This window comes from Bubalus kerabau, chromosome 1 (genome assembly GCF_029407905.1).
Source record: "Bubalus kerabau isolate K-KA32 ecotype Philippines breed swamp buffalo chromosome 1, PCC_UOA_SB_1v2, whole genome shotgun sequence".
Lineage (NCBI taxonomy): Eukaryota > Metazoa > Chordata > Mammalia > Artiodactyla > Bovidae > Bubalus > Bubalus kerabau.
In genome coordinates this window covers 110,328,735-110,345,735 of record NC_073624.1, presented here as the reverse complement: position 1 = coordinate 110,345,735, position 17,001 = coordinate 110,328,735, and the positions used below count along the sequence as shown (strand labels likewise).

The 17,001-nt window shown below is 36.2% G+C and overlaps 1 protein-coding gene across 4 annotated transcripts in view; it reads left to right on the top strand.

The window, feature by feature from the left end:
* Positions 1-17,001, top strand: part of METTL25 (methyltransferase like 25) — a 113,408-nt gene that overhangs the window by 74,609 nt on the left and 21,798 nt on the right. For 3 of the 4 annotated variants that reach the window (XM_055586808.1, XM_055586799.1, XM_055586817.1), the window contains exons 7-8: positions 51-80; positions 4,508-4,581. In XM_055586808.1, coding sequence (XP_055442783.1) covers positions 51-80; positions 4,508-4,581 — 104 coding nt within the window. Of the gene's footprint in view, positions 1-50; positions 81-4,507; positions 4,582-11,617; positions 11,725-17,001 lie in introns of those variants that run through there. The other variant, XM_055586825.1, reaches the window with a different exon arrangement.

The following is a 17,001-nucleotide window of genomic DNA, read 5'->3' as shown; positions in this document are numbered from 1 at the left end:
ATAAGACTAAACATATCAACTATCTTTGTCTTATTTTTTTCTCCTTAAAGGCTCTGGAGCGGGTTGCAGTTGGCCAAGGGGTAAGTGAGAGTGTTTACTCTTATCCAGCTGATGAAAGTGATAGGTTTTCTCAAAGTGCTCTTCATACTTGACCTGCTGGTGAACCTAAAACCTGATGGATTTTAATAAATACTCCCTCTTCTTGTCTCCTCTTCATATTCAAACTTACACATTTTCTGTACATTTACTTTATTATAAAAGAAAATTGAACTCTCAGGAAAAGAATATTAAGCTTTTAGGAAAACTTCTACATTATACTCTTATACTAGGGTCTCATTTCTTCATATTATATTAAACAGTCTATAAATATTTCTGACGAATGTTGTTGCTGACTTTGAAGCTTTTATGGGCTTAGTTCAAGCAAAGATAAACAAGGTATAACATTCAATTTATTTTTTAACTATAGTTCAAAGCACACATTTTATTTGATTGTTTTTTAACTTTTGTTTTTATTGAATTCATTAGTCATTAGTTGCAACAACCAAATGAGTTTTTATATATAAACAGATGTTAAATGTATTCAATGTAATTGCTTTATCCTCTACCTTATGATTTATGAAATGTTTTAATATTTTTAACATTTTTTAGAGTTCCTTTTAAATTTATCACAAAATTTTCTTACTGGACCTAAATTTTAGAGATTTATTTTTAGCTTCTTTTCAGAGTATTAATATGTCAATTTTAATTTTTAAATATGATAATAGATAATAGTAGTAACAAGTATCATTTACTGAGTGCTTGCTTTGGATCAGACACAATGGTAAGAACATTGTGTGGATTTTTTTAAAAAGTAGGAGCTTCCCAGGTGGCACTAGTGGTAAAGAATCCGCCTGCCAGTGCAGGAGGCACAAGAGACGCAGGTTCGATCCCTGAGTTGGGAAGATCCCCTGGAGGAGGAAATGACAACCCAATCCAGTATTCTTGACTGGAAAATGCTCTGGACAGAGGAACCTGGCGGGCTACAGTCCATGGGGCTGCAAAGAGTTGGACACAACTGAGCACAGTTTAAAAAAAGTTAAAAAAAATTTTTAAATAAATAAATAAAATTTAAAAAAATAAAATTATAAAAAAAATATTGATTGAGCTACCTAAAAACTGACAAAAACTGATTTTTTAAAGACATTTGAGCATACTTTAAGCTTGTAGGCTTTATTCTCTGACAGCTGATTTGCATCCTGTCTACATCAGTTACTGGCTTAGTGAGCTGGGGACACATCATGATTTCTCCACAGCTTAACTTCTTAATCTGTAAAATACAAATAATAACAATCATAAAACTAAGAGTAATACTAATACCTTTCTCATAGAGTTTTTGTGAGGATTAAATGAGTGAAAGATGTAAAATGCTTAAAACAATGTCACATAGTAAGTCTTCAATACATATCAACTCTTGTTACTGTTTCAGGTGATTAATTATGATCATGAAAATGAAAGCTTAGTTTCATACAATGCTTAGCAAATTTCAGTTCAAAGTTCGCTTTTTCAATTAAAGTGCCCCATACATGGCCTCTAAGGTGGGGACTATTATTTCACAATACACACAAGAAAGCTGTTAAGTAGTGAACAATGAGATTTGAATCTCTGACTCTGGAGCCCAAGCTCTTGACTATAGTACAGATCAAAATAGTGGTTCCTTAGGGGTCTGGAAGAGGAAAGAGCATTAATCATCATAATGCCCCAGTGCTGTGCTCTGCTCGTCAGTTGCCCAAGCGCTCGTTCATGTTTACAGCCCATCTTGTGAGTTAAGTATTCCCCAAACTTACGTGAGAACATGATAACACAGCACAAGTTTAATAGTACATTCTAGCTCAATTAATTGTAGAGTTTTTCCAGCTTAGCGCCCTGTCCACTAGACCTGTAACATGTATGTCTTAACATACATATACATCCTTTAAGGGTGTCCTCTGTCTGCTCCCTCTCATTTTAAAATTCATCAAAGTGTTAAGTTGATTTATCATTTGCAAAGAAAAGAAAGTAAACTCTGAGGCACATCCAGCTTGTTCCTGGAGTGGTCAGGCACAGGCTGCTCGGAAGATGTTGACTTCCTTCCCACTTACCCCCATCTGTATTTACCAGGATGGATAGTCCTGGTTATTCAAGGAGTGCACATTCGAAGGCACTTCATAACTCTCTTTCCTTTCTCTTAGGAAACAGCTGTAAAGTTCTTTACTCAGGGTTACTGGGGAATGATGATTTATTCCATCCTGTTTGTATTCCTCTGTGCATTCCATTTTTTGTATGTTCTCTTGCTTAAAGTATGTTTCTTGGTCTTTTTGGTAGCCTTTCTATAGTCAGTTTTTAATAACAATTAAATGTACATGTATTTCTAAATTATCTGAATATCATTTTATATAATTTATCTAAAAGGCATGGGAAAGGAGAGCTTTATTTTTAAGAGTTTCTTCTCAGCTTTTGTACATGAAAGTGTGTAATGAAAAAATTGATGACACCCCATCTTTGCCAAAATGTGGAAGAAGCAAAAGAGTATCATGGCTTAGTAGTGGGACATCAGAGCCAGGCTTCCTCAGCTCAAACAACAGCTTCAGTGTTTTTAGGAGTTTTATATAAAATGTACATAACATTGAAGTTCCTATGTATTATAACTAATCAAATAAAAAATTAATTTTGTAAGCCATTTATAATTCTAATATTTCACTTCATTAAATATTTCTCAGAATGTTTTGAATTTCACTAGAGCAATATGAGTAGGTATTAATATATGAAAAGGGATTTCAACATTTCTGTGAGAGAACTAAAAGGATTTGGGGGAAATGGGGGACAGATAATAGAGATTGTAGGTACTGCAAAAAAGAATTACTCCAGGAGTTGGTGATGGACAGGGAGGCCTGGTGTGCTGCGATTCATGGGGTCGCAAAGAGTCGGACACGACTGAGTGACTGAACTGAACTGAACTGAACTGAAGATCAAAAATTATCAAATAGAAAATATATCCAGAGATGGGAAATTCTTAATGAAATTTTTGGAAAACTCTTCAGGAAATGAAAGTTTATAAATCAGAGATTTTGTCTTAAGGAGTTGTATTTGGAAAGAGATTTTGTATAAGGAGTGTGCCTTTTGAAGTTTATAAATTTTAGTGTGGGCACTCAAGTATATATATGTCTGCTTTTCAGTGAGTCATTTAGGAGTTGGGTTGGAAACTGGTATTACTAATACCATTTCCTACTAGAATCACCCTTCTCACTGCTCCCACCATCCAGTGAGGATATAACTTGTGTTCAAAGTACTCTCTCAAGATCCTACAAGTCAGATGTTCTCCAGTGACTTAAGAAGGCAATGCCATTGGGTAAAGACCCAAGAAATAATGGTTGACCCTCAACTGCCAACTTGGGATTTTTTTTAGTCTCAGCATCTGGGACACGCAGTGTAGGAATTTGATGTTAAGTGGCGAAGTGGGGCAGTAGAATAGGTTTCCTGCCTGAGCACACAGGCAAAATGTTTATTTTCTGCTAAACTCCACTTGAATCCAGTGTGTTGTAGTTGAAAACATAATAGTAACAATGTGGGGCTCAGAAGGAGAATTGAAGTTACAAAAGGATAACTTATTAGATATGCACGTTTCATTGAACTCTGTCTTTAAAACAGTTTTTACCTTATTTGACTACTCAGAGGTATTCAATTATTGTTGACCTCCTTCCTCACTTGCTCATTTTTCTTTTTTTCAACAGTAACGACATGGAAACAAGGTTATTGTTCCTGATATTTGTGTTGAATTTTCCTATACTATCAGTATTAAAAGGTCTTTGGCCACTATTTATAGTTTCTTAGTATAAGAGTACCTCTTACATTGCCACAGTGAAGCATTTTTCTTTTCTGTATAGTTCTTTATTACCTTCTACTAAATTTATAAAATAAAATAAAATTTAAATTAAAAAAAAAAGAAACTATTATGCATCACTAAGGCCTTCTTCCCTACCTTTGGACCTTCATGGGCACTTCCCACTTCTTTTTCCCTAGGAAATGAACATATTTTGGAATGTCCTTATGTAGTGTAATGCCTTTTCTCTCTGGCTCAGCATCCTAGGTTAAATCTCTAATCCACATCTATGAGGAAAGACCCACATTCTCTGCTCTTTTGCACGCATCCTACTTCTCTCTTACACAGTGCTGATGCAGTTGTGAAAGTTTATTTCTACGTTTTTAAATAATAAGCACTCCATTTGGGATGTTAGCTCATTTTTCTTTGATTATTCCTTTTCTGCTTCATTCACTACTACTTCTTTTATAGTTTCTTTTATTTTCTCAGTGAGAATTAGCCCCCAGGTACATTTTATTTAGAATAGAAGAGTTATAATATTATCCTCTATGTTAACAGCAAACTCAGGTTTCTAACATTCACTTATGGTCCCAACTCTCAAGCATTGATTTAATTTCTGTTTTTTACTTGTTTCTTGTGCTCATATGTATCTGCTTTTTTTTTTTTTTTCAGCTGCCTACTGAGTCCCTCTTCTATCGTGCCATACTGCAGGATATTATTAAAGAGTGTTATGGCATCACCAAATGGTATGATGATTTTGTTTCAATAATAATAGCTATCCTGTGTTGTAAGTGAAGTGACTGTTCATTTTCAGGTGAATTTATTCAGGGTCACTGTTATTAGTAGAAGAAACTGAATTTGAGCATGAAATAAGAGTTCTAATGATTCCCTTTTGTACTGAGAGGTTGTTATAATGATAAAGTTATATATGGTTACATATGTAAAATACACTTTAGAGTGTGAAAAGTATTGAAATGTTATATATTAGTAATTCAGTGAATATAATATGAGCAGGTGTATGTGTATGTGTGTGTCTAAGTGCTCAGTTGTGTCCGACTCTTTGTGATCCATGGACTGTATAGGCCACCAGGCTCCTCCATGAAATTTTCCAGGCAAGAACACTGGATTGGGTTGCCATTTCCTATTCCAGGGGATCTTCCCAACCCCGGGATTGAATCTGCGTCTCTTGTGTCTACTGCATTGGCAGGCGGATTCTTTACCACTGCACCACCTGGGAAGCCCAAATATGAGCAAAGGTTATGTCATGAAAGTTTCACAACCACTGGAGCATGAAGCTTAAGTAATTAGAACAGATATCAATTTTAAACAGCCGTTGTGGCCATTCTTGTCTCTACTGGTAAAACAGTAGCCCTGCATATGTTTTGTTTTGTTTCCGTTTTCCCCAGATAATAACTGCCTATACACAAAGGCAAGGGTTAGGAGAGTTTTTCATAATAGTGGTTTAACAACTGCTATACTCAAGCATATATCTGCAGTCCTGTCGGGTTTCGTGAGTTTCTTCCTAGTGGTTATAATTTTAGGATTCTTATTGCCATTTGGTTATAATGGAATTATTCTTAAAATTAAAATAGGGTAGTTTTCAAGTTCTCAAAGACAAAAACAAATCCACACTCATTAATAGGAATGGAAGCTATTAATATTTTCAGATTAGGTATAATTTCTCTAAGAAAAATAGTCTTTTTTTAACTAAAAAAATTATGACATGTAAATATGTACATATGCCATTGATTTTAATTGTCATTTCTATGTAGTTAACTCCGAAATCTGTATCCCACTATCCATTCTCTTTTCCAAATATTAATCTTCAAAATGTCTAGAAATGAATTTCTCATGGTTTCCTGTAAACTAATTCCTTTCTCTTTCTGGAAAACTGATTTCTTTCTCACTCCAAGATGTTAACTTTGTTAGCAAAAGTCACAAAATTGTGCAAATTCATGTTCACTCACATACTGACTGGCTGCCTTCCTTTAAGCCCTCAGATCTATTCATTAGTGTGTTTGTTGTTCTGTTGCTCTCTTAATGCCTGCTTAAAATCATCTCAACTCTTTCCTGCACTTTTCTTCTCACTTAAAAATTCAAATCTCTCCAACCCTCCACATTCTTGCCTGCCTTGATTACTCAATAGATATTATTTATTATAATACTGTTTTCATTCCAGACCTTTATTAACCTTTCAGCCACATTTGATCATGCAATAATTGCTTTTGCCAGACTGCCTTCCTCATTATCTTCCATTAAGCGACATTCCTCTAAGTTTCCTGTTCTTACTTTCAACACTCATCTGTCTTCTTTAAGTGTTCTTACTTAGCCCCTTGGTGCTTCTAGAAATTCTCTAGTGTTTTATACTCAGCTGCTGTCTCTTTATATTTCTTATTTCTCTTAGCAATTACTGTAACAAGAGATAACTTACATCATGTATCCAGCTCATACCTCTTTTCTGAAGTTCTAATCTACGTTTCTCAATTTAACTCAAATAGCTTCTCTTAAGTACCTTAAAAATACACCAGATTCAGCCAGAGCCAAAAAACAAAGTCAGCTTCACCCCAATGCTATTGCTGTTTCTTCTATCCTTTGACTTCTTTTGTCCTTTCTGGGGAATGGCATGGCCATTATCAATCTTTAGGAATCTTAAAATGATGTTTGCTTATTTTCTTTTTCCAGTATCAAGCCACACATTCTGATAAGCTGCCAAGACTTGTACTTGTTACATTTTTTAACACAGGGATTGTTTATTGTGTGGCAGGCAGTCTATCAAGTTCTGAATACATACTATGGATCTAGTATCCACATAGAAGTCTTTCATAATCTGGTCAGGATGGCATATGCAAAAACCAAAGAAGATAAGAGAAACCCACATCCAAGAACATCAGACTATAATTAGAGCTAACTCTCCATCTGAGAAAAGCTGAAAATGCTGAGATGTGTACATATGTATGTGTGTGGTGAGTGTATACAAGTATGTGTGTTTGTGTGTATTTAAATTTGTTTTTAATTGTCTGGTGAACATCAGATACTAGCAAGGAAATTAAAAATTATCAGATATTTAGGAGAAGATGGAAACCAAGAGAAATGAGCTCAGCTTTAGATTTTCATTTTTCCCCAGATGCCATTTCTTAGATACACAAAAGGCAAGTTCCCTGGCAGTCCAGCAGTTAGGACTTAGTGCTTTCATTGCCAGGGCCTGGGTTCAATCCTTGATTCAATCAGGGATTTAAGATCTCACAAGCTGCCCAGTGTGACCAAATTTAAGAAAATAAATAGAATAAAGCAACAATAGCAGCAACAACAGAAGAATGATAAATAGCTGCAGTGTTTATAAGAGCTGTAGTCTAAACAGAATGAATAAAATGAACAAAAATTTCATTAATAGGAGAATGGGTAAACTGTAGGAGAATACTGTGCCTTAGTGAAAATGTGTGAATTACAACTACATGCATCAAAGTGAATGAATGTTGTAAACGTTATAGAAAAATTCCTGCAGGATGGATCCATTCTTATTATTTGGAAACAAGCACAGCTGTATAATTATGCAGAAGTATAAAATATGTGGTGAGCAATCAAGAAAAGCATAGCAGTGATCAACACAAGCCTTATTCAGTGGTGTAGCATCCTGTGGGAGGGAGGGCAGTTGAGTACAGAGTGATGAGTGGGGAAGGCAAGGGGCACATAGGAATTTCTAAAGACTGGTAATGTTCTGTTTCTCAGGTTTGGTATTGCTTACAGGAGTTCATTTTATTGACATACACACTGTATTTTTTAAATCCTTGTTTTTATGCAGTAGTAATAAAATTATAATCTCGTTTCAGGCCACACCTCAGGGTTAGTTGAGCTACATATTATATCCCTAGTATCTATTGCAATCACTTCGTTATAGTAATAAGGAAAATTAAGATAAAGTGGTTAAAATCTTGTCTTAAGTTGTACAGCTTAAAAAAACCAGGACTAGGACCAAATTTGTAGTCCACAAATGTTTTTGCTATCCCATGCTTCTCTTTGGAATATGTTTAATATGAGTTGAGTTACAGGTCTCCTTGTAAATTCTTTGGGATATTTTTAATATGAGTTGAGTTATAGATCTCCTTGTATTAGCAATGTAACAAGGTTACCTTGATTGGAATCTCTAGCCAGCAAGAGTACTAAAGATAGAAATAAGATCACTTAATAATTTCTTTTGCATTTTATTTAATTTTCCTTGCTAACTAAAATATATTGTCTTCAAGTGATATCCCACTTCAGAATATTTGAAACATTGTTCTGAAAGTTCTTTAAGTATAATTGTTTATATTAGAAGTAAACTTTTTTCATGAACTTAAATAAAGAGTATCTTTACTCTGTTGATTGTAATTGTGACTTAGCATTGAACATTTATGTTAAAACTCAATAATCTGTATAATTTTTAAGATGTTATAATTAGTCCTTGTCTGGAAACTTTCTAAGGGAATAAAATGCCAAAGAAAGCATTTCATGGAATTAAAAATCCTTCAGAACACTTCAAAAGAGGACAGAGAAATAGATGTATATACTTTACAATTCTGTTTCATACTGAGTACTGTAAACCACTGTATAAGAAATACATCATTTCTGATGCCTGTAATTATTAATTAGTTTAATTTTCATTATGATTTTGCAGTAATCAGATAAATATTTGAAAAGCCAGGTCATCAACACTGGCTCACAAAATTAAAGGTAATTATTTAATCTCTAACATGTGGTCAAATTAGCAAGTCAGTATCTTTTAAATTGAAGAGTAGGTTGAAGATTTTTGGTACTTCCTTAAGGGATTTCCATTTTCAGCAAAATTTTATAAGTCTTAAAAAATACTTAAAGTTTCCTTGTCTTTCAGTATATATTAGCATATAAAAGGCACAAGATAAATAATTTAATAAATATTTTGTGATGATAGAGAAACTGAATTTTGACACTTTCTGCTTATTTTTATTGAGTATATCTCTACTTTACCTTTTCCTAAAATTTCCTACACTGATGTTGCTTCTTTGGAAAATGCCACAAGTAAGCCATGTTCTTCATTTTGTGGACAGCATGTGGATGGTGTTGGATTCACTTGAGTGGAATTTTAATTAGATCTACTGCATTCACTTTTATTAAAAGAAAGAATGCTCATTCCTTTTTAGCATGCTAACCATGCCTTATTCTGACAGAGGGCCCCCTTTCAGTCTGTTCTTCAAATCCCATCATTTATCTTTCAGAAACAGTCATGTCACTTTTCTTACTTCAATATGTTTGATAATTCCTCTTCTTCATACTCAGAAACTAAAATATCCTTATTATGGCATTCAGGGCCATTTCTCAGGTGTCACTGATGTCCTTTCCAGCCTAAGTCACCCCTTTCTTCCTTCTCTGCACCCCAAGCAGCTGCTCATGCACATCGTTTGTACACTAGATTATTCATTTCCCATGCAATTAATTTTGCACCTCCTGTGTGTTCTTGGAGCTCCTCTGCCTACTTGAAATCTTCACCTTCCCATTCCTGTCATCCTTTCCTCCCCTGACCTCTGGCAGGTAAAATCCTAGGGTTTCCTTAAGACTCAGTTTAGAAAGCATCTCTAGTATCTTTCTCTTCTCCTTTTCACTCTCTTCTCCCATAGAACTTAATCTGTTTGATTCATCGCTCTTATCCAATCTAAATGTACAATTAGTAATTGTCTGCTCCTCTGCCACCTAGTGAGCCCTGGTGGCCAGTTTTTAGCTTTATTTAATGAAGTCATATATCATCATGGTTAAGAACACTGATTCTGAAAATCCTCTTTGGACCCATTTTCCCCTCCAACTACTATCTCATATCTCCTCTTTCCTTTACTGGGAAAATCCTTGAAAGGGCTGCCAATTTCTTTCCCATTTTTGCTTGAATACCAATCAAACTTTACTTCCATCACTCCATCAAACTCCCCTTTTTAAGATCACTCGTGATCCCACAGTAGTCATGTACAGATGTTTGAATCAGACCTTAAAGAAGGCTGAGCGCCAGAGAACTGACACTTTCAAACTGTGCTGCTGGAGAAGACTCTGGAGAGTCCCTTGGACTACAAGGAGATCAAACCAGTCAATCCTAAAGGCAATCAACCCTTAATACTCTTTGGAAGGACTGATGCTGTAGCTGAAACTCCAATACTTTGGCCACCTGATGCAAAGAGCTGACTCATTGGAAAAGAATCTCATGCTGGGAAAAATTGAAGGCAGGAGGAGAATGGGTTGACAGAAAATGAGATGGCTGGATAGCATCATTGACTCAGTGGACATGAATTTGGGCAGTCTCCGGGAGACAGAGAAGGACAGGGAAGCCTGGCATGCTGCAGTTCATGGGACAGCAAAGAGTCGGACATGACTTAGCGACTGAACAACAACAGTGACCCCATATGGCTAAATCCTGTGGTCAGTTCTCAGTCCTCATCTTACCTAGCCTGCCATCAGTATTTCAGACAGTTACTTTTTATGGAACACTTTTTCTCTTATATGCTAGAGAAAGTCCCTCTTAAGAGAGTCACTTTTTAAATTTCATTCTTTTGTTTCATTCGTTTTTTCTCCCCAGTTTGTTTTGCTGACTCCTCTTCCTCTTTGAAACCTCTCATTGTTAAAGAGCTTTTTTTCTGTCCCCACTAACCAGGTGGTCTCATAACATCGCATGGCTTTCAATACCGTCTTAGGCTGATGAATCTCAAATCTGTAGTCTAATCGTTATTGTTCCTTCAAGCTGTGTCTGACTCTGTGACCCTGTGGACTGTAGCTCACCATAGTCCAGTTCTTCTAGTTGTTCTGGTCAGGAATTCTGGAGACAATTTTGACCCCTCCCTCTCACACTGCCTCAATCTAGTCCAGCAATTTTGTAGTCTCTCTAATTAAACATATCTAAAATGCCACCACTTCTTACCACCCTCAGGGCCACCACCCTGGTCTAAGCCACCACCTTCTCTCATTTAGATGATTACAGTAACCTCCTAATTGCTCTTCCTGCTTCTGTTTTTGCCCCTAATTGCTCTTCCTGCTTCTGTTTTTGCCCTGTTGAGTCTATTCTCTACACAATAGCCAGAGTGATCCTGTTAATACTTTTAAGTGAGATCTTCCTCACAATCTTCCCATGGATTCTTATTCATGTGGAAGTAAAGCTGATTATTTTCACTATGACCTACAAAGCCTTATATGATGGAGCTATCATTATCTCTCTGATCTCATTTCTACTAATTTCCCATTTATTTATGTCTGTACTGCCTTCCTTGCCATTACTTAAAAATAAGAGGAATACTCTCTACTTTAAGGCCTTTCCATATAATGCATTCTGTGCTTGGAATATCATCACCAGATGCCACATGGCTAGCTGACTCTCCTTCAGTTCACTCAAAATTATCCCCTCTGTGACACCCACCATCACTCCTCGCTAACATTTTATATCCACTTTCTCTCCTCTATCATCAGCTTCTCATTAGCTCTTATGCTACACATAATATACTGAATGTTTTACTTACTTGTCTCTGATCATTTCCCAATTCAGATGATTTTTGTTTGGCTGGTTCCATTCACAAGTCATGGAACCTTGTAATCTGGCTCCAGAGTATTTTAGAAATGCCTTTGAAGAAAGATAAATCAGATCCTGATTACAGATCCTGATTATAGAGTATTCTTCAGATTGTTGTCTGAAGAGCAGTGATTCTATAAAAATCCTTTGCGAGACAAGAATTTCTTGATCAAGTAAATGCTTCATGCACTGTCGTCCTGTTTAAGATTCGAACGCGCATTTTTGTTTTAAAGACTCAGCGGTCTGGCGAGAGACAGCAGGGTGTGATGGCTGCCAGCACCGCCCGTCCTCTCTGGGTGACGACGCTGTGATCTTGGGCACATGACCTAATGTGTTTCTGCTTCAGTTTTCCAATCTGTAAACTGGGGTGAAAAATGGTACCTACCTCAAAGAGATGTTGTGAAAAGTAAGTTAGTATATGCTGCTGCTACTGCTGCTGCTGCTAAGTCGCTTCAGTCGTGTCCGACTCTGTGCGACCCCAGAGACGACAGCCCACCAGGCTCCCCCGTCCCTGGGATTCTCCAGGCAAGAACACTGGAGTGGGTTGCCATTTCCTTCTCCAAAAGTTAGTATATATAAAGTGCTTAAAATAGTGCCTGGAACATAGTGAGTGAGTGCTATCACTATTAAAATTAATCTATTGAACTTTGTTGAAACATGTTTATTTGTTCATAGGATATTTTTTTCTCTCAAAACTATACACACACGTAGTTAAAATTTATAACACTAAGTGTTTTATGGGGCATACTCTAAGAAGCACAGAAAAATCTTGAAAATAATTATAACTCATCCGAGGATCTCATTTGTGATTAATATGATTATTTGATTATTTGTCTTTCAGTTCCAAAGGAAATGACAATAGCAAAATAAGATTGTTTTGATTATATTGTTTAATATCACATATATTGTTGATAGTCAACTATAGAATACTATGAAGTATTTTCTGTTATATACAACATTTAAATCCAAAATAGGAACATAGTGCAACAAACATCCTTTCCTTTTGGTGACTGGTCCTTGCTCTCCTGTTACTTTGATGTCATGTCCACCTGATGACAAAATTTCCTATACCTGTCAAAGCTCTAAATGTTAAAAAATAAATTATTTAGGGTCAAGTTATTATTACATGAATACTTATACATGTAGACAACATAAATTTAAATTTTTTATTTTTAATTATTAAATATAAACAGTTAAACTTTATTGGAATTCATCTCCTACTGAGACAGATGGGTGTGGCCTTTATAATGCCTGAGTAAGGAAACTATTTGTCAACGATTCTCCGGAGGATCTGACACCTCATAGCAATGCAACATAGTAATATGGGTGAGAGGTATGCCTTTTCTTTGCCAAGTTGGAGCAGAAGGGCCATCTGTGAAAGGAAATGTAGAAAACAGGCATTTTCCCAGACAGATGAGTTTAAGGAAAGTGGGTATAAGGAAGTAGAGGATTTGGAAACTTATTTTTTTTAAATCAGCCCCAACAGTGTACCCCTTTAAAAGTCTTTGCAGATTCCTCACAGCCAGTGAAGACCACAGTTTTAAATCCTTGCATTTAACCTTACTGCATTCCATGGTAAGTGGTCAAGCCACTTATATAAGCAATAAGAAAACCAAAACTTTTATTAATACAAGTCAAGGTACTTATTTAAAAAATAAAATGCCAACACAGTTATACGACCAAAATCATAATTATATCAAGTAATATAAGTACTGCCTTACCTAATGTTTCTGTAACACTTTACAGTTTACTGTTATCGTGCATTATCTTGTTTACATCTTTCTGTTGAGCTATTAAGTAGATGTTATCTCCGTTTCATCTCTGTTTTCTCGGTGAGAAAGTTGAAGTTCTGAGAGCTGATTTGTTTACTGCTGCTGGAATTTAGATCTGTTGACTCCTTGTCCAAGTGTTGTTTTTTTTTTTTTTTTTCCCTAGTACAGTGCAATTTTAGAGAGTATTCTTGATTAAAATTAGAGCATTCTTGAAATCTGTATGAGAAAGAGTGCTATTGCCAGGGAGGCCAAAATTTGGATCGTGGCCTCAACTTTCTCTTACTCTGCTGTCATTGTCCTGTTAATCAGACAGTCTGCTTTGTGTTAAACACTACCCTCTATGATCGGAGGCTCTGTCTGAGGCCTTGAAGATAACCTGACAAATAATCTGTGGACCCTGCCATCAGGGAGCTCATTCATAGTAGAGTAACAGAGACCGGTATATTAAACAGGTAACTGCTTCTCTGCATTATCAAAAGGATTCTAGCATTACTCGTTCTCAGGAGGATGGTAAGCAGTATTGCAAACTAGTCTAGCAGTCTTATCACAGCAACTGCCACCCATTATTTGACATGGTTCCCATGCTTTCTGGACCAAGTAACCAAGGGTGCATGGTCTAATAAGAAAATTTATATAGAAAAGCCATTCTATACAGTGGAAACATAGGAGTCATGTACAGTAAAATCTACTTATGAGAATTCCTTGCATTTCCTACAAAGTACTATAGGAAAGTACATAAATTCAGTATTATAACCCAGTATTGTAATTAAATGTGTAAAATGTTTAAGTGCATATTGTTTGCCTGTATACAGTATAAAATACATACATAAAATGTTTCACAGTATTTTTCATGACATGCCAAGCATACATACTTGAATTCACATACATTAAATGCTTCTGGGACTCAACTCATCATTTGATCATGTGACAACCACCCTTGGTAGGTAGTTTTAGGATATAGGATCAGAGAGAGGTTTTGTGTGGGGTGGGGGATTTTGGTGTGCTTGCTTGCTTTTTTCAGACAGAAAAACTTCAACGTTTTCCTGTGACAAGTCAAGACTCAGTAAAGAGAAGTCAAAGATACTTAATACGTCAGAGGAGACAGAACGAGATGGCCTCCAGATCCTTGATCTTAGGCATTTTCTTACAGAAAACAATTATATTAACTAGACTAATTATATATAATTATATATGTGGCCTCCCTGGTGGCTCTGTTGCTAAAGAATTCACCTGCAATGCAGCAGACCCAGGTTTAATCCCTGGGTGGGGAAAGTCCCCTGGAGAAGGGCATGGCAATCCACGCCTGTATTCTTGCCTAGAGAATCCCATGGACAGAGGAGCCTGGTGGGCTACAGTCCATGGGGTCACAAAGAGTTGGACACGATTTAGTGACTAAACTGCTACCTATTAATTATATTAAGTAATTAACAGAGAGAAGGATTTATTTACACACATGTCAGCAAAATTTAAGATTACAGTGATTCTGTGATGTCATAATATGTAATTATAAAAGGCAGACTCCAACCTTTAGTGTTAAGTAATGAGAAAAATACAATTGGCACTTACTAAAAGTTAAAATTAAATGTGGGATTGCCCCATATTCTATTTACTAACAATCCTATTCTGCCCTTGTACTTTCTGAATAGTACTGAGATTTTTCTTGTACCTGCCCTTCTTTACTCTTGTTTCTTAATTATTAGAATTGCAATATTTATCTTTAAAGCTATAGACTCTTCTAAAGGCTGATGAGGGAAGGAGTCTTTTTCTTGTAGCTGCAAAGGACCAGGTTGCACTCTTCATTATAAACTCTCTTTGAAGCTATTATTTTTAAGAACATTGTTTTGTAAGGTACCCAGACTTTAGATATTAGCGCCATGTCTGGCAGAAGTAACTTTACCTCCAAAAGTTCTAAAAGCCTGATTCATTCTACTTAATCTTATGTTGCTTTGGTAATAATATTTAAATTGATGTTCTGTTTTCTATAATATATTCTTATTTCTTAAACCAAAATGGACTTATTGGTACTTTCCTCTCTTTCCATAGCCATAAAAGTAATAAAGCCATTTTTCAGAACGTTTTTAACAATAGCACTCTATTTTCAAGTACAATCTTATGTAGAACCAAATAAATTTAATAAATTTTAGAAAAGAACTTTTTTCTGACACAGTTATCCTTTCATATTTCATGGAAAATTGTAAACCTTAGAGTACCTCTTTGAAGTCCTTAAGAAAGCAATTTTTAAAAATTGTTTAACCTATTTCTAAATTTTAAGTGTTGGCCTAATTTTAATGTTACTGTATATTCATCTCTTGTATCAATATTGCTCTTCACAATCCTATTGGAAATTGAGACCTTTTGAAACTCAATTCCTCCTGTAAGAAGTTCCGCTTGTCAATTGCAGTAGCTGAAGCACTCCCTACACTGTGCTGTATGCTGCTCACCATCTTGCGCTTATCAATCTAATTCTAACATTTCCCCACCTGTCTTCCCTCATAAATTGTAGATGATTCTACCCCTCGAATGCAGCACAGTAACAGGAAAATGACCACTATTCATTAAGTGTTTGTCAGATACTGAGCCAAGCACACTATATAGACTCTGTTACTGAATCTTCAACCTTCTACTGCTAAACAAGGAGGGACAAGAGAGGCTTTTAAGTGGTAAATAAGTGGTAGAGCAAGGATTCAGACTCATTGCAGTCTCGAGTTCACATGGAATCTGCCTACTTCTGTTTGCCTATAATACAGAGGTAGACATTATTCATCTGGAATATAACAATATCAAATGTGCATCTTACTGCAGTGCTGTGCAGTGCATGCTAAGTTGCTTTGGTCATGTCTGACCTTGTGACACTATGGACCATAGCCTGCCAGGCTCCTCTGTCCATGGGATTCTCCAGGCAAGAATCCTGGAGTGGGTTGCTGTGCCCTCCTGCAGGGGCTGTTCCTGACCCAGGGATTGAACTGGCATCTCCTGTGGCTCCTGCATTGCCAGCAGATTGTTTATTGCTGAGCCACTGGGGAAGCCCTTTGAAGTGCTATGCCAGAGTTAATATTTATAATAGTAGTTAATATCCTAGATGCTGAAGCCAGGCTTCTTGAATTAAAACGTGAGCGGTTTACTTAACCTCTCCATTCATTAGTTTCACCATCTTTAAAATGAGGATAATGGGACTTACCACACAGAATAGTTGTAAGGATTAAATAAGTAGATGCAGCAAAGGGCCTAAGAGTCTCTGGCATGGACTTCCCTGATGCTCCAGTGATGAAGAATCCCCCTGCCAGTGCAGGAAACACGGGTTCGACCTCTGGTCTGGTAAGATTCCACATGCGAGGCAACTAAGCCCAGTAAGAGAGTAACCCCCACTTGCCACAGCTGGGGAAAGCTTGTGAGCAGTAGTGAAGACCCAGCACAGCAAAATAAATAAATAGAGTCTCTAGCACATCATAAAAATGAAATAAATATTAGCTGTTATTATTTGCTTTGTTTACATTGCATTTTCCTTATATATTTTTCTCAGTAGTTCTCTCTCTATGTATATACAAATATATATTTTAAATTACATTGCTTATTTGTATGTATAAGCCTGCCTTCCTATATTTTGTTTACCTGACTAGCAAATAGATCTATTTACTGTATTAGCACACCTCATGTTGTAATCTAACTAAATGTTTTTGTTTTTGCAAGCTGCAAGAGATATTTAATTATTTATTCCATGTAGTAGGATCCTGCTAGATGTGTGATACGACTAAAAGCACAGAGGAGATAGTCATGAGCAAAACAGGTGGAAACTCTGCACTCCAGCTGCTCAGAGCTGTGAACTCAAATATATTTTTAAATGTCAT